This window comes from Callorhinchus milii, unplaced genomic scaffold, assembly GCF_018977255.1.
Source record: "Callorhinchus milii isolate IMCB2004 unplaced genomic scaffold, IMCB_Cmil_1.0 Scaffold1, whole genome shotgun sequence".
NCBI lineage: Eukaryota > Metazoa > Chordata > Chondrichthyes > Chimaeriformes > Callorhinchidae > Callorhinchus > Callorhinchus milii.
In genome coordinates, this window is record NW_024704742.1 from 64,542,841 (window position 1) to 64,561,039 (window position 18,199).

The window sequence follows — 18,199 nt, forward strand, 5'->3', positions numbered from 1 at the left end:
GGGACTCTTCTCACTCAGCTCGTGTTAATGCTGAAAGCCAAAGCCTTAACAGGAGGGAAATCATGTCAGCAAAATGTGGTAATCACTAGTTAATTAGCCTCTGATTGGGGTTCCCAGACTAAGAGCAGCTATTACACAAGTCAGTTGCCCTGTGCCCTACATTATAAAAATGTACCTTCATATTTAACTATGTTCGTATTCTGAAAATATTTTCTCTACTTTTATAATATAAAACAAATTAGATTAAAAATTCATTGTGCTGATTATATTTCTAACATTTATAATCATTTCAATTATTTGAGAATTGGCTAAAAACCAATGTTTTTCTTGATTTGGACTCATTATCATTGAGGCTCCTTTTTAGTCTCATTACCGAATGTTGATGAATAAATGGAGGTTTTTGCTCTTTGGCCTTTTTTGATTTATATTGATAATCCTTTTCTTACCTCCAGACCCAGTTAGCCTTTTAAGGGCAGGAAAATGTTTCTGAGTTTCAGAAGCATGAATTTATTTGCTCTTTCTAAAAATCTTGGCATATTGTACAAACTGTGAAATTGTGTTTTACCTGGAGACGCTCACATCAGCCTCGGGGTAAATTTGTTGTAACTTATGTTATAAGGTAAATAATAGTAGAATATTACAGGAGAAACACGTCCAATCTTTAGGGAAAAAAAGTGGTTCCAAAAACAACAAATCACTGTGCAATACTTACATCAATGACACTTGAGTAAAATAGGAGAAAAATTAGAGATGTTGATGAATTAAGAAAATTAATTTTAGTGGCAGTGAAGTGACCAGATTTTAATTCCTGACCATAAACTTGAGAACAATATGCTTTCCTCTGAACTTCCCTCATTGATTAGATCTGCCAGAGCATAAATAGAAGCACTCCGAGACACTGCCCTGCCTGAATGTCAGACATTTTCGTTGCAAAGCTGAGACAAATTAGATACCTTCAGACGACCACTACAGACAGACTGTTGGCCACACAGAATCTCTGTGGTGAGCTAATCAAGCCATTGTATAATATTACTATTATAATATTATAATATATATTGTATAATCACTGGCTGTACAGAATGTAGAATGGCTCAGATCAAGCTGGAGAAAATAAGGCATTCCTATCAGAATGAGTGAACATATAATAATATAATAATAATCCTTGCATTTGATATAGAGACTTTCACATCGGGAAGATAATAATAATATGTTATTACATGCCTATATAATATATATTATGTATGTAATATAGAATATATCTATGTATATATGTTAGTATATTATATATACAATCAGTTGTCTCAAAGCCCTTCAAACATTTACTGTATAGTGATTATATTTCTGTTTTTAGACAAACATGGGAGCTAATTTCTACATAGTAATCTCCCAAAGAAGACCACAAAGTAAATGATCAATTTTATCTTGGGGATTGCTGGAAGAAACTCCCTTTTCTTTTCAAATGGTGCCATGTTGAGTAGTGGGCCGAATAGCCTTCTTCTGTTCTGCAATAAAATACCTGTGATGTCTTCAGCTGCCTTCAGCCTTCAGCTCCCCTCTCGACTCTCTTCCCCCTCTTCGCTCCCTCCCTTCCCTCCCCTCACCCTGACCATTTCCCCCCTCCTCGCTCCCTCCCTTCCCTCCCCTCACCCTGACCATTTCCCCCTCCTCGCTCCCTCCCTTCCCTCCCCTCACCCTGACCATTTCCCCCCTGCTCGGGTCATGACCCAACTGTGCAGCGCCTTGGGACGTCCTCCTGACGTGAAAGGCGCTTTATAAATGGAATCTTGTTGTTGTTGTTGTCTTTAACGTGCAACTGATGAGGTACATGGGACCACAGTTTAATGTCTCATCTAAAGAACAGCACATTCAACAAAGTAGCACTTCCCAGTACTGTATTGGACTGTCAGCCTTACCAACTCTTCCCTTCACAAGCTGCAGATCATCCAAAACTCTGCAGCTTGTGTACTCTCGCGCACCAGGCTCTGCGACCCCATCACTCGCACCCTCGCCCGACTCCACTGGCTCCCCATCCCCCAGAAGATCGAGTTCAAGATCCTCGTCCTCACTTTCAAGACCATCCATGGCCTTGACCCCTCCTACCTCTCTGACCTACTGACTCTCTACCAACCTGCCCGCTTCCGCCATTCAGCAGGCTCCGGTCTGCTCCACGTCTCCCGGCCGACCCTCCCTACCATCGGTGGCCGGGCTTTCAGCCTCTTCTCTGCCCCCACACTCTGGAACTCCATCCCACGGTCCCTTCACCTCGCTTCCTCCCTTGCCTCCTTCAAGGCCGGTCTCAAGACCCTTCTCTTCGACCGTGCCTTTGGTTGCCTTCCCACCTTTCTGCCTTCCCTCACCCCTACACCACCCCTCCCCCATGCTCGGGCCCCGACACCTGACTGATCAGCGCTTTGAGACGTCCCCCCGAAGTGAAAAGCGCTCTGTAGATGTAATTTTGTTGTTGTTAGCTCAGACTGAGTTCAAAGCCCCAAAGTGAGGCTTGACTCACAGGGGAGGATGCTGCCAACTGAGCCAAACTAACAAAAGACATAAGCAAAGAAATACTGCATATTCCCATATAAAATGAGTATTATATTCTGATTATTTCACTGCTGCAATTAACTCTCTTAATTAACCCTTTTTTTAAAGCCGATTTTATGGCCATTCTTTTAAACCGCACTTTTGGTCACTTTTCCCTTCTCTCCTTCCTCAGCTCCCCTCATCGCAGTTCAGGGTCCCAGCCAATTCTGTGAAGAGCACTGAAATATCCTCCTAATATCTAAGGTGCTGTATAAATGTAAAATAGCTGTTGTTGTATGGTTGCTCACCAAATCCAGAAAAATGGAATACCTTTGCCTTCATAGAAATCACCACAGTAACACACATAAATGTATATACCACAGGGGTTCAAAACAAGGCTGCACTTAACCTTGCTCTCTCTCTCTCTCTCTCTCTGCAGGTCAAGTATCTCACAACACAAGTAAAAACTTGTGCAAGTGCTATGCAGCCAATAAAAGGCAAGGCAAAAAAGACCCTTTTTAAATGTACATGATTGGTACCTTCATGTGACCATTTTGTATATGTTTTTAAACATTTCACATGATCCGGCTGATCCTCTTCTTTTAACAGGAATGTATCTTTGTCTACCTCCCTTATAATGTTTCAAAAGAATTCCATTTTACTGAGTTTCATTCATTTTTGATTCCCATGTAACACTGCCTTGAGTCTTCTCATAGGTTCAAAGTTAAAACATTGCATTCCTAAAGTCACATGCCTCTACATTACTATTTTTGATCTTGTCCTTTAATGTAGAATTAAATCTAACAATATAATGATTACAAATTACTGATCAGTCCTATTAAATACAATGATAAATCAAAATAGCAGCTGCTCTAATAGTCTGATTTACATGCTATGTTAAAGAAGCTCGTCACTCTTCACCTATATGTGGAGTATCTGTTTTTCAGGGGTAAAAAAAATAATTTTTAGCAATTCGAGTTTTTAAAAAATACCAGGGGGTTTCATTTACTCGTCATGAGAAGATTCAAACATGCATATGGAGAAGAGAAAGAGTCGCCTTGATTCCCCATGCAGTGCCTCCCTAATCTCATGTTTGTATGAGAGGAGGGCAATACTGCACATGCATGAGGCCACCTCTATCCCGTTCGTACTGAGGGTTATCGGTTAAAACCAAAAATCAGAAGCCTTATCTATATGACATTTCTTATATATATACCTTTTCTTCTATATCATACATAATAATCCTTGCATATGATGTAGCGTCTTTTCATGTCTTCGAGACGTCTCAAAGCACTTCACTATTTGTTTCTAGTCTGACTACTCTTATGGAAAGTAATTCCCCCTTGTTAATCACATTACAGTTTCTGTAATCTTGTTTAGTTGCGTAAATAATTATCTACTTGTTAAGCTTGAGCTGGAGACAGATACCAGTTGCCACTATTTTAATGCCTTTCTCATTACTAATGTCTACAACAACAACTTAGTGGATCCTGGCAAGGACTGTTGTAATGGGGGTAATGGGAGTTTTGCGTGGGTGAGTATCCCAGTGGTGGAGTTTTGAATTAAAAATTTTGAATTTGTGTTTGGTGGAGCTGGGGCGATCAGGGAGGAGAGCATTCGAATAGTCCAGCCAGGAAGTAATGAAGAATAATTGAGCTTGGAGGCAATGAACGCATGGTTGAGGGTCTCAGCAGCCCAAAGAGAGAGATAGTTGCAGAGGTGGGTGATGTTGCAGAGTTGAGGTAAAGCAGATGCAGGGTTTGAAGGATAATTGAAGGTCAAATCTTACAAACAGCTCTGTGAAGTGGATTGAGCTCAGACTGCTCAGCTATCGGTTATGCTGTTATTACGCTACCCATCTGTGCATGCTCATACACAGATAATGCACCTTGTCAACATATCTTCATTGATGTATCCTTCTGAAACATTTTGTAGCCTCTTAGGCTAACTTCTTGGTTACCCACCATTCTTAACCATGTGAAGGTAATTATGTCAGGATTTACATTACTGCATACATTTCAAATTTCAAAAGTTTATTCCTAATTCTCCTTGTTTTGATATAAAATCACTTCAGCTTTGTGATAACACGTTACCCAATTTAATTATTTTTTCTCCCTCAGCCTGAAATTGAAGTGCTCCAATCCTCCCACAGGCCTAATCCACCAAAACATTCTTCCTCCCCCTCCAAATCTAGTTTAAATAAATCCTAATTGTTGTACTGTACTACTTATGTTGTGCCAAAAATACACTTCCTCATCTAGTTATGTGCATACCATTCGTCCTATAAAAGTTCACTCTGTAATATCTTACATAGAAACTGCAAGAAACATCGTAGAAGTAGGAGCAAAGCAAGAAAGCAATCAAAACATCAATGCCTGTATGTTTCCAACAGTTATGGTTGGTAGAAAAAATGCAATGACATAACAAAGTAAATAACTTTCCAGATATTTTTAGCAGTACAGTATATGAAATACTTCATGCCAGTTTTGTAACTGAAGAAAAACAGATTTGATTTCTAACCTTAATTTGAAGATAATATACAAATAATTCAATACACTAATGGATAGACTGACTGTACCAATAGTAATGCTGATCTCCAACTAGCAAACTGGTGATCCAATACTAACTGAATAAAGCAAGTCAAACGTTTTCTACAAATTGGTTGAGATGTTCATAAAGAAAGGCATGACTTCCCCCTACTGTCTGATTACAATGCTGCGAGTGTTGTTCTAATCAACGTTCATGTTTACAACAACAACATTATACAGCACCTTTCACATTGGGAAGACATCCCAAGGCGCTGAAGTACTGCATGTTTAACCATTGTTTTTGTGTGTTAGCTACATTTGTAAAAACTAGCAAATGTCATCCTTTGGACACAGTGGCAACCCAAGTTAAATACTACATTTTATACATTCAACAAGACATTGTGTAGTAATATTGATCAAAGAAAGTCAAACACTAGTTACTGCTTCAGGTAACCAAGTAATAAGCCTGTTAGAAATTGTCATTAAAGTGCATCTCAGACACTGCTTTTTGGTGTTGCTTCTTTTCAGTTAATATAATGTTTGTTCCGATAATTAATCAATAATAATTTGATGAAGTTAGGCTAATTAGTTTATAACTATAAAGAGCTCTACACAGTACTTTACCAAATTATTTCACATTAAGCCCTGAAAGCATACAACAGTTATATGCCCTGTTCTTAGCATTAGTAGGAGCACACTACAAAGTAGAATCATTTTTCTTACCTGATTGCCAATAAAAGTATGCTCCATGTAATTGTAAAGTTTTCAAAAGAACCCCTTAGTACAGAATGCAGCACACAGACCTTAGGACAGTATTGATATTAATATAACTGCCTGACTTTATCAAGATGTTAGTAAAAAAATATAGTAATGCTGTTCGGTGCAGTACCATTATCGCTCTTGTTCCTTCCCTCTGAGTTCTCTCTCTAGCCAGACTAAATACTATTTCTCCAGCCAGGCACTGCGTCAGTATGTTCAATGCCCTCAGGCTGCCCAACAATGCTGCACAGGCATGCTCAGTAAAAGAAAAACATTAACAGAGAGAGAAAAAAACTGTCATTGGGGAATTTTTATTTTTAGACTGTAATACCTTGCTGATCTCAAGGGGTAAGCAAAAAAAAATTAGACCTTCTGTTTTTGCACCATTTTATAATATCCATTTACTACCAGACTTAGCTTAGTGTGGGGCTGAAGGGGGTTATGTAAACTAAAGCACTATGTATTGGCCTTAACCAATTGTGTGACGTTTTCATAAAATCCTAATCCAATTAACAATCCAATTAGTGTTTAACTGTATTTAAGACAATCCTATACATTTTTAATTTACAAATCTTATTCTAAACCAAACCAACACATTATAACCAATTATTGATTATATACAACACAGTAAGGTGTCAGCCTGTTCAGGTGATAGCCCTATTGCTTCAGAGCCAGAATGGTATGGTTTGAAGACCCACATTCGGATTTTGAGCTCATAGTCTGAAGTACTGCATTGTCAGAGGTAGAACCTTTGTCTGTATAATGTCAGATGAATTAATTTGCCTTATTAATTTGCCTTATCTTAAGACGCTAATTGCCTTAGCAATTAGGTTGCGGGTAAACAAAGTTTTGCCATAGATAACATTTGCATAAGGTACACACACTCATGACAAGGACCATTAGCAAACCACAGTACCTTCATGCCAGATCTTGTTTCCGCCAGTCCTACCAATATATAAATTACTATTACTAGCATTATATTTTTCATTGCCAAAAGTTATAACTTATTTGATAATCTCTAAATCTGGCTTGTACATGGTGTTACCATTTAAAAGTGATTTAGTGGAGGGAGAAAAAAAAAGTTTATTATTGGATTTGGAGGAAAATATCATTAAACATTTTGAGGAAAATAAGCAAGAACATTTTTGAAGGCCTCTCAAAGAATCTTAAAACTAGAGTCTCTTAGTTCGCAAAATAATCATGGCTCTAAATGAACAACTGTTGTGGCAATACCTTGGGTTGGTATCCTTTTCAGAATTTGATGCTTTTTCAAAAAAACATCCTAAAAATAGTTTTAATGGCTTGGAAATGCATTCAGACAGAAGTGGTGGAAAAACAGGGGTTTTAAATTAATATTCACAGTACTGTTTAGCTGGGAGAGAATACAGTAATTTTTAACCCTGTTCTTCATTTTTCAAGGTATAATTAGGTCATTTTTTGCTTTTCACTTTTTCGGAACCGCAGAGTACTTGTTCGCCGTACTCTAAGATTTTACCAACACTCTACCAGTGAGACATTCCAGGCTCCACTGCAGCTTGGTTTGGAGACTCTTAAGGTTGGCGATGGGTTTCCACATGTGTCACAAACACCTGGCTGACCAAATAAAAGAGTTGGCAAGTTCCCTCGAGTTGATAGTGGTGTGCTTTATATGCTGTGTACAGGGTTGAGAGCACCAGTTATTGCCTCAAATGAGTAAGGTTTGTACATAGTGAAGGGTGAAACAGTGGGAATAAGTCTGGCAAGCTAAAGCATTGGTAAAAGTGCTTGAACTCATGGAGAGCTTTAGGATTGAGAGTACAGGAATAGGCTTCAGAGGGCGACTGTTTCTACATAGCCAGTTTCCTTTTGTGGCTAGGAGATTAAATATTTCATGTTTATGCTTTCTGAGAGACACAATCAGTTCTTTCTGTTGGTTAGGTGAAGCGCTTTGAGATGTCTCAAAGCTGTGATAAGGCACTATATCAAATGCAAGGATTATATATATATATACATATACATACATGTAATATATATAGAAGTTATATTTCTCTATTGTAAAGGCAAATTTCCTTGTTCCACACTCCTGCTTACCTAGCAATAACTATGAACCCGCTTGATAGTCGATTGGAAAGTAATCCATTCAAAATTGTTCTTTTTACGATAATATTGTCACTCAATCCATGACTGGCAAGCACTCTGGAACTCTACCTTGCATGAGAGGCACGATATAAATGCAAGTTGTTGTTGTTGACTGTTTGTGGGACACTGCTTGTGCAATTGGCTGCCACATTTCGCCCACAAAATATACAGTGATTTCACTTCACAGTGAAGCCCTTTGAGACTTCTCAATGACGTGATGAGGTGCTATATCAAATGCAAGGTTTTTTTATCATAGAAGGGAAGTCTGTAGATGGTGCTTGGAAGGTGCCAAGAGGATGCGGTGATGGGTCAAGACTATGTTTCTTGCAATTCAGAGGGTCTTGACCTGTCATCGCATGTGCACTTACCGTCAAGAGTTGGAATCGCAATGAATCGTGAAAAATTAAGTTCCTCTGCACATGCGTCAACAGATCAAGACTACATTTCCTGCATTCAATACAGCCGGCCGGTATGTTCATGTGCGGCGACGGATCAGGACGTCATTTCCCACGCTTCAATGCAAAACCGGATAAGTGTGGAAGTAACAGAAGATAGGGAAGTGATGTTACGGCTTAGGAAGTGATAAATACGACTAGTGCAAAGAAATCCTAAGGCTTTGATAGGAAACTGAATGTGACTCAGGTGGATGTACGATTTAGGTGATTATACGATTTATAAAGATAAGACTTAGGCAAATTTTACCGTATCTCATGAAAAAAGGGAGTTCCTCCCAGTGTCCTGGCCAACAACCCCCCAAATCATTCACTTCACGACTTTTGTGGGACGTTGCTGCACGCACATTGTCTGCTACATTGTCCTATAGATACAAAATCACTACCCTTTGCAGAAATCCTGTAAAGAGCTTTGAGATATCCTCTTGCCGTGAAAAGTGTTATACCAAATGTGAGAATTATTATTATTTAAAGAACACCAACAGATGAATCAATCATTCATAGCGGCAATACACATGTGTGGAGTTAGCTTTAGAAAAGATGTTTAGTTTCTACATAATGTACAAAATATAATTACCTCCAAATCATCCAAGGATCTCGTTATACTGAAACGTTTTGATCTTCCATATGATCGTCGAACAGAAGACCGTTGGGATGCTTGGGGGAATCCGACTAAAATTCCAGAAAGCTTTGCAACCTAAAAAAAGTCAATATTTTACTTCAAAATGGAAAAAGAGCATCTGGAATAATATCTGGAGCATTGATCCAAAAATTAAGAGACTTTTACAGATGGACTGGCAGAACAAATGGTATAAAAAAACAGCAAAACTGTAGTATTGTTTATCTAACTCCCAAATCCCGCTGATTTGATCAGCCCATTCCCTGTTCACAGTGCAGCCCCGTTATAACACACTTCATTGTCGTGTGAGTTGTTTATAACCGCTATAGCATCAACACCATTCAGCCTGCTCACTTTAAGTGCAGGCCAACTTTCAAACTGATATGGCAGAATTCCAGATCATTGGGAGCATCTCCCAATTGCTGCATTTTTCTTTTAGTGAGGAGCTGGTCAGCATTCAGGAAGTAAGCTGGTCACTGTGCATGTGCTGTCACCCTTCAATATTGTGCAGATTGGGATTTTAAGAACCAGCCTGCTTCATGTCCTCCTCCTTCCTGTCCCACCATCGGCAGGAAGCCCTTTCTGCCCCAACTCTCTGGTACTCCATTCCTGAGTTCCTGTGAGTCCAGTCCCTAAGACTTGCTCCTTCCCTCACCTCAGAGTCCATCTCAAGACTTTGATCATACCTTTATTCATTATTTCCCTTCCCGCCCTCCTTGACTCCCACCCCCAGCTCGGATGCTAAGCCAATTTTGTTAAGCACCTTAGGACATCCTCCTGATCTGAAAGTCATTACGTAAATTTGTATGGTATTTTATGGATCCCGTACACAGGGATATAATATTTGCAACAGTTGAGCAAACTTGGCAAACATCGGCAAACTTAGTTAGCAAATAGTAGCTTGGTCAAAAGGTTGTTGGTTCAAATGACACATTGAGGATTGTAGTTTGCAGTCAAGGCTGACACTCTAGTGCAGAGATTATTTTTAAACAAGGCTGTCTGTCTGTTCTTTGGGTGGGTCTTAAAGATCGCCTGTCACGGTTTGAAACAGGAGACAGATTCTCCTGGTGACCCAGCCAACAATCTTTCAGATAAACTTGTCATTCGTGGCTGTTTGTGCGAATTTTCTTCAGGCAAAATGGCTGCCACATTTGTCTGCAAAAAAAACTCTTGACTATAATTACTGTAAAACACTTTACGATATATTTTATATGAAAATGTAATTTTTTCTTTCTTATTGCTTCGTTTTTCTCCTCATGTACATATATGTGAAACATAATTTGCCAAAGGCAGTCTCTGCGGGTTTAAAGTTACATGAAAGGATCTTGTGTCAGCTTTTGGGATTTCAGAATTACTTACTGGGAACCACACGGTAAAAGTGGTATAATGTTCTAGCAATTGTAGAAAGTCCGTACTCATGTACTGGCCCTGATATAAACATTTCAATGAAGTCTTTGAAACAATTGTTGCCAAATATCAAAGGACAAGTCTGTCTAACAGCTGACCTAGGATGTTTGATGAAATACTTTCCTACACCATCTTATGAAATGGAAAAATAGAAGACATATTTTTTACATTTCAGTGTGCAGTTTATCAAAAAATATAAATGCATAAAGGACTATTGTTTATTTACATGTAAAGAAACCATTCAGGAATAAACAATTTTAACTCAAAGGCTGCTTAAGGAATCTTCTGGTCCTTTGCATTTGTAACCTGTTGAAATCTTTTCTCACAATTTTAACCAATATGAATCATAGTAATTCTGTGAACTGTGTATCAGTACAGAACAAACAGCATATGGATATAGTAAACACCTTATAACTCACCACTCCAAGGGAAAAGGGCTCAGTATAAATACATAAGTGAAAGCAACTGGAATACTGACAGCATGATGACTTAAGTGGTAGTGACAAGTTAAGCTGGGGTTGAGTTATCAGGAGTTTACAGTATAAAGATTAGGCCCAAACAGTAAATCATTCTGAAGAAATTCAGCCCTGAACCAGAATTTTTCTTTACTTTTTTAAAAGTTAGAGACTGATTTGGGCATTTTAAATCCTTTTATACATATGTAACTCTTTCTGAACCTTTAAAGTAACAAAATTATTAATTCGGGAGTGCTTAAATGCAGAAGTTAAGAATACACAGAATCATGAAATTTGTACAGCCCATCTTGTCTGAACCATTTTTAAATGATTGTTTTGCATTACTCTTTTTTAAGCTAAAGCAGTATTAATTGATTCAGCAAAATATATCAATAAGTGATGTGCCATTGGAATAAAAATTGTTTTACTTCATACTTAAATCTTAGGAGTTAATATAAAATTGCATGCAGATGTCTGTGAGTAATGAACAACACCTGGTTCAGTTTACTCCTCTTAGCCATTTCCCACTGATGATGCTATTAAAACTTACTAAACAAACATGATTTGTCAAGCAGGCAGAAAAGTAAAGAATGTAATAATTATTTGAAACAGCTTGATTTTTAAAATGCTTCTAATTGCTTTGTGATCTTGGTTTACACGTGTGTTTCTATAATTCTGATAATAATGGTAGAGCATTTGCCAGTCTATAGCCTTCCTGTGGTAGGTGGTGCTGCTCCTGGTAAGGCCATATGTTCGTCTGTCTGGTAAATTTATGTGCTGCTTTTATGAGTTTTGAGTCTACCTCTACATGAAAGCCCTTTCAATTTTGAGAATTGCCAAGCTGAGGCAAGGATTTACATTATAGTGTAATAAATGTAATGTTTCATAGGTTAGTCAATATGCTAATTATTAAAAATTTGTCAAACATGGCATTTTTTGTCTATAATTATCAATTAATTTCAAATGTGAATCCCCTTTGCCCCCCAATTTTGATATATAGCCCACAGAAGAACTGCCATTATTGTTTCTGATCACCTTTCAGCACTTTTTTATGGGATTATCTCTGGAATTTCCGCGTGGAGGTCGGATGCATGGAAATCTCAGTTTGGTATGGATACTCTTATGCATGGTGATTGGTCTCTGCATGTGTCTGACACAAGGCTGTCCCCAAAAAATCATGGGAACAGCTAATGGTCAGATTGAATTAAATTCATATTCTGTGAAGTAGTAACACCATTCCAACATATCTGGATCCAGATTGATTCTGACGGTGGGTGACCTGCCACTAGGGAACCAGATTAAATAGGCATGCAGAATACAGTAGATCACTTAAACAATCTGAATAATTCTCTCTGGAAGACCAAGAGAGTATATCTTTTTCAGGTCATCCCTCAATTGTCTTTTTTCCAGTGAAGTTCCAGTTTCTCAGTCCCTGGTAACATCCTAGTAAATCTCCCCTGCACCCCCTCTAGCGCCTTGACATCCCTCCTAAAGAGGGGTTTGTTCTGAATTATCTGATATAAATCATTGTAAGTCTCCCTCCCTCCCTCCCTCCCTCCCTCCAGAGACAACGTTCTTTCTCCTCCCAGGCCCCCAAATCTGTATCATCTTCAGTAAATGATCAGTAATCACACACAAGTCCTTTTCTCCTAACACCTTATTTAATGGACAACCTCTCATTTGTATAGTTTCTTATTCCAACATATATTACTTAAATGCAGAGGTCATCCAAAGAAAATATGAATTGGGAAAATGTCCCAGGTTCTGGGAATGAATTTCATAATACCTTACATACTACCTTTGCCTTTGCAAACTAATCTTCAATGCACCAATCTTTCATTTACTTGCCACATAGCACATTTTATGAGTCTGCTCTCAAATGTCTCTTCTTTCCTAGCATACATAATACAAAGGAGCACACTGCGTAGTACTGGAATACCAAAAATCAGATGTGGCAACACTGGAGTGTTAATTTAGTGCTAATTTTCCACTATCATTGCATCAAGATCACTTCATATTTTGCTGCAAAGTAAGAGTTTCACTCTTACCAAGACTATACTGAAATTTCTAAATCCTAGCTTGATCACACATGCTGTGAGCAGAAAATTAAATGGGGAAAGGTTGGAGAAGCATGGATGTGGAGATGCGCCTGCAGTGGAGATGCATTCTGGAGTCCTGCAGCTTAGTGGTTCGAGCACTCGGCTCGCAAGCAAGAGGACCTGGGTTTGATTCCCAGCAGGGCGAAATGTTGGGCAAGTTTTGTTACTCCACACGCCGCTGTTTACCGAGCAGTAAGCAGGAACCGGTTGTTATTCAATTGGCAGAATGCTTTTTCGGGGATAATAATCCCTTCAAAAAAATAATTTAGTCACTCAATCCATGGCTGTTAATGGGACACTGCTGTATGTGGATCACTGTTGTGCGCAATTGGCTGCCATGTTTCACCCACGTGATACAGTCAATTCACTTTACAGTATATTCTGTGAAGCACTTTGAGATGCAACAATTATTATTATTATTGCAATTCTTACACAGGGAGCTCCTGATTCATATGGGTTACTATAAGTCATCCCAATTAGTGGAGTAGGGGTAGACTTCTGGGAAAATATTTGTTAAAAAATCAAAAATTTTCACCTAAAACACAAAAAAAAAACAACATATCAAGTGTGAATCTTAATCAGAATACAAATCATTCAAGCTTATAAAACAGCAAGAATAAAACCAGCAACTCCCCTACCTTTACTTCAAGTGGCCTTTACAAAAACACAAAAGTAAAAACCTGTTATTTCCAAGTGGTGTCCCCTGCAACAAACCCCTTAAATTTGAGACAGAACGCCACTCTGCAAGCTCAAAGAGATATTGCACAAGCTGAGACTATGATTAATAGGAATATTTCACAAACAACATGCATACACAGTTATTTTCTTGTTTGTAGGTAGGAATTTGCTTGGGCCAATTCAAAGCTTGAAACTCACATAAAAACAATATAGTCAGGAATCAGGGTTATCCATATAAACAACAACAACAACAAAATTACATTTGTATAGCGCCTTTCACGTCGGGAGGACGTCCCAAGGCGCTGGACAGACAGAGTTTCAGACCTGAGCTGGGGGTCGGAGAGGGTAGAGAACAGGGGGGGAAGCAGGGAGATTGAAAGCACGTCGATGAGGAGGGTCTTGAGATGGGTCTTGAAGGAGGCAAGGGAGGGGGCGAGACGGAGGGACTGCGGGATGGAATTCCAGAGGGTGGGGGCAGAGAGGCGGAAGGCCCGCCCGCCAATAGTCAGGCGAGCGAGACGGGGAACGTGAAGCAGGCGAGAACTCGCTGAGCGGAGGGAGCAAGCAAGATGATAGGGGTTTAGGAGGTCACAGAGGTAGGAGGCAGCAAGACCATGGAGGGCTTTGAAGGTGAGGACCGGGATCTTTAACTGTATCTTCTGTGTGATGGGAAGCCAATGGAGTCGGGCAAGGATAGGGGTGATAGGATCACGGAGCCTGGTGCGGGAGAGGACATGGGCTGCAGAGTTCTGGATGATCTGCAGCTATGGAAGGAGGAGTTGGGGAGGCCAACAAGCAATGAGTTTGCATAGTCGAGCCTTGATGTAATGAAAGTGTGTATGAGGGTTTCAGCAGCCGGGGTGTGAGACAGTGGCAGAGCCGGGCAATCTTGAGGATGTGGGGGAAGGCAGAGCGGGTCATGGCACAGATGTGGGGTAGAAAGGATAGTTGAGGGTCAAACAAGACGCCAAGGTTCCAGACTGGCTCAGTGAGGTGGAGTGTGCAACCGTGGATGGTGATGCTGTCAGCGCCTGAGGTGTGGAGGCCCTGACAGGAGCCAATCAGGAGAGCCTCAGTCTTGTTGACATTCAAACTGAAGAAAGTGAGCTATCATCCAGGACTTGATGTCCAACAGACATCCTGTCAGGAGAGCAGTGGTCCTGGAGTCAAGGGTGGAGGCAGAGAGTTGGAGTTGGGTGTCATCCGCATACATGTGGAAATTGACCTCATGTCTGCGGATGATGTCACCGAGAGGGAGCATATAGATATTGAAGAGCAAGGGGACCAAGGACACAGCCCTGAGGAATGCCGCGCTAGATGGTGCGGAGGCTAGAGGAGAAAGCTTTTGTGGAGATGACGTGAAGGCGGCGTGAGAGAGATGATCTGAACCAGTCAAGGACAAAGTCGTGAGAGGAGGCAGTGGAGGAGGGTAGAGTGGTCGACTGTGTTGGAAGGCAGCAGAGAGGTCAAGGAGGATGAGGAGACAGAGGGAGCCCTGGTCACAGATAGACAGAATGTCATTTGTTACTTTGACCGGGGCTGTTTCTGTGCTGTGCGTGCATGGAAACCTGATTGGAGGGGTTCATGTAGGGAGTGGCGGGAGAGGAAGGAGCGAAGCAACAACTCGTTCTAGGACCTTGAAGAAAAGGGAGGTTGGAGATGCAGCAGTTTGAGAGTAGCGATAGATCTAAGGAAGGTTTTTTAAGGATAGGAGTGATGATGGCGCTGTTTAATGGGGTGAAACAGCAGTGGGCATGAAGAGGTTTATGATATCTGTAAGTAGAGGGGCAAGAAGGTGGAGCTTGGAGGGAAGGAGAGGGGTAGGAATGGGGTCGAAGGAGTAGGTCGAGAATTATAGTGGAGATGAGAGGAGGGGGAGACAGGGTTAAAGGTATGGAGGGAGGGATGGGTAGGGGCCGGGGTGGGAAGGGGAGATGGGGAGAGGATAGCAGATGGAATGGCAGAGGCAGCTGAGCAGATTCCCTAGACTTTGGATTTGAGGAAGTCCAATATCGCCTTGCAGTTGGCACTTAAGGATCGGCAAGACAGAGAGGGTTGATGGAGGAGCTGGTTCCTGATGCAGAAGAGGAGCCTGGGGTTGTCCTTAGGCTACAAGATTGTCTTGGAGTAGAACGACGATTTAGCGGAGGCGAGGGAATGAGCGGTAAGACTTGATAGGATCCAGACAGATCTGCCGATGGATCGTTAAGTTTGAGTGAAGCCAAGTGCGCTCAGCAGCACGCATCTGTGCTTTAAGGGAGCAGAGGTGGCTGGTGTACCATGGTGACTTAGGTGAATAGAAGACGGTTCGGGAAGAGAGGGGAGCAAGGAAATTGAGAGTGGAGGAGAGGGAGTTGTGGAGAAGAGTGTCTGAGGAGGACAGGTCATTGCGGGAGGAAGCCCAGAGGGGAAGGAGTTCAGATGACTTCAAGGCACCCGAGAGGGAGGTTGGTGGAAAAAAGGCTCTATTAAAACTATAAGACCTACAATTTTAAAATAACTACAGTATCAGTTCTGTAGCTCTCTTCACAGTCAACCAATTTTACAGTTTCCCCAGTGTGGATCACTGGAAATAAGAGGCTCACCATGTGAGAACTGCAGGCAAATATGCCCATGAGCTAAACAATGATTAGAATTGTAATCCACCACAAAATGTTAGTGAGTAATACTGCCTTACATAATAACACAAGGAAACAACATTTTTCAGAGGTCATTTATATTATGTTCATCAAATTCGCTGCTATAAACAAAAATTCAATCATCAGCCTCAACCAGCCAGTTTGGTAGCTATTTAATTAGGAAGATCTGCAACTGAAATTCAAAACCTATACTAGGAAAATTTTTAAAATATCGAAAGGACTGTATTGGTATTTTAAATAAACAACTTTCCTTATAAAAACAATGATTTGCTTCATGTAAGCAGTGTGTCTGCCTGGCTTAGTTGGTACCACGTTCACCTCCGAGTCACAAGGCTCAAGCCCACATTGAGATTTTGAAGAATTCATAGTCTAGGCTGACACTCCACTGCAATGCTGGGAAGGGCTGCATTGTTGGTTAGATGTGTTGTCCTTTGAATGAGGTTAAACTGAGGTCCCATCTGTTTGTTCAGGTGGGTGTTAAAGATCCACAGCACTATTGGAAAATAGAAGGTAGTTTCTCCTGGTGTCCTGGCTTACAAATCTCTAGTTGCAATTGGACGTTCACCTCATGGCTATTTGTGGGACACTGCTGGCTGCCTAGTTTGCCTCCAAATACATAGTGACTGTACTTTACAGTACAGCCATTTAAAAAGTACAAAAGAAAGGTGATATAATAATATAATTTCTGTTATTTCCCAGTAAACACTGGGCATCTTAGTAAACACAGTTGATGATTCCCTCATTAAAATATGCTCTGTCACCCCTCTGCAAAGCAGAACAATTTTTACTGTTTCCAAAGAATTCATGGTTGACTTTGCTAAAATTACTGTTTATAATAGTGCCATCTAGTGGAGCAACTCATGGAACTTCTTGTCTTGCCAGCAGCACACACAATATTTCCACTGAATACTATAGAACTAGCAGGACCACTATGCAAGTTATTATGTATGAAGTCCAAAAAATGTTTATACTTAATGGAAAAGTGTATTGTAATGAACTCTATCATAATCCTCTACAAAAAAAGGCTTGAAAGAGCATTTCTCAGTTGTCCCTGTCCTTTTAAATTGCTGCACTGGGGCAAATTGGATCAGGCATTTTATGCAGACAACAACAGCAATTTGCATTTATATAGCACCCCTCATGCAGGGTAGCATCCTAGAGCAGTTGACAGTGGCAGAGCACAACGCAGAGCCAGGAGGGTAGGGGGTGGTGACCGAAGACAATATGGAAGAGGAAGATCTTCAAGCACGACCTGAAGATGGGGAAGGAAAGGCCAAAACTAAGGGATAGAGGAAAAGTGTTCCAGAGTTTCAGGGCGTAGTGGCTGAAAGGGAGGTGCCAGAGCATGAAAGGATTTGAAAAAGAGTGTGAGGATCTTGAAATCGATCCGTTCGCCAATAGGGAGCCAGTGGACCTTGGCTAGAACTTGTGTGGCGGGGGTACGGAGTTTAGTGCGAGTGAGTATTCGGTCGGTGGAGCTTTGGTTCAGTTGGATCCTGTGTATGGTGGAGCTGGGGAGACCATCGAAGAGGGCATTTGAAAAGTCGAGTCAGGAGGTGACGAACACATGGACGAGTGTTTTGGCTGTGCCTGGGGTAAGGTACGGTCGGAGGCGGGTAACGTAGCGAAAGTGGAGGAAGGTGGTCCTGGTCAGGGATAGGATGTGGGGAAGAAAGGACAGCTGTGGGTCGAACTTGACCCTAGGTTACGCAGCGGTTCAATAAGTCCGAGGGAAAAGCCGGGAAGGTTGAGGAGGTAAGAGCCACAGGACAGAATATGTTGACGGGAGCCAAGAAGAATGGCTTCCGTCTTGTCAACATTTAGTTGTAAGGAATTTGCACTCATCCAGGCCCTGATGCCTGCGAGACAAGCCGACAGAACATCAGTGGACCTGGGGTCAGAGCAGGAGGAGGAGCAAGAGATTT

At 40.9% G+C, this 18,199-nt stretch overlaps 1 protein-coding gene across 4 annotated transcripts in view; it reads right to left on the reverse strand.

Annotated features, from left to right (window-relative positions):
• The window catches only part of rgs12b (regulator of G protein signaling 12b), a 91,308-nt gene that overhangs the window by 58,971 nt on the left and 14,138 nt on the right, over nt 1–18,199 (reverse strand). For all 4 annotated transcript variants that reach the window (XM_042342901.1, XM_042342892.1, XM_042342898.1 and 1 more), the window contains exon 3: nt 8,955–9,074. In XM_042342901.1, coding sequence (XP_042198835.1) covers nt 8,955–9,074 — 120 coding nt within the window. The remainder of the gene's footprint in view (nt 1–8,954; nt 9,075–18,199) is intronic.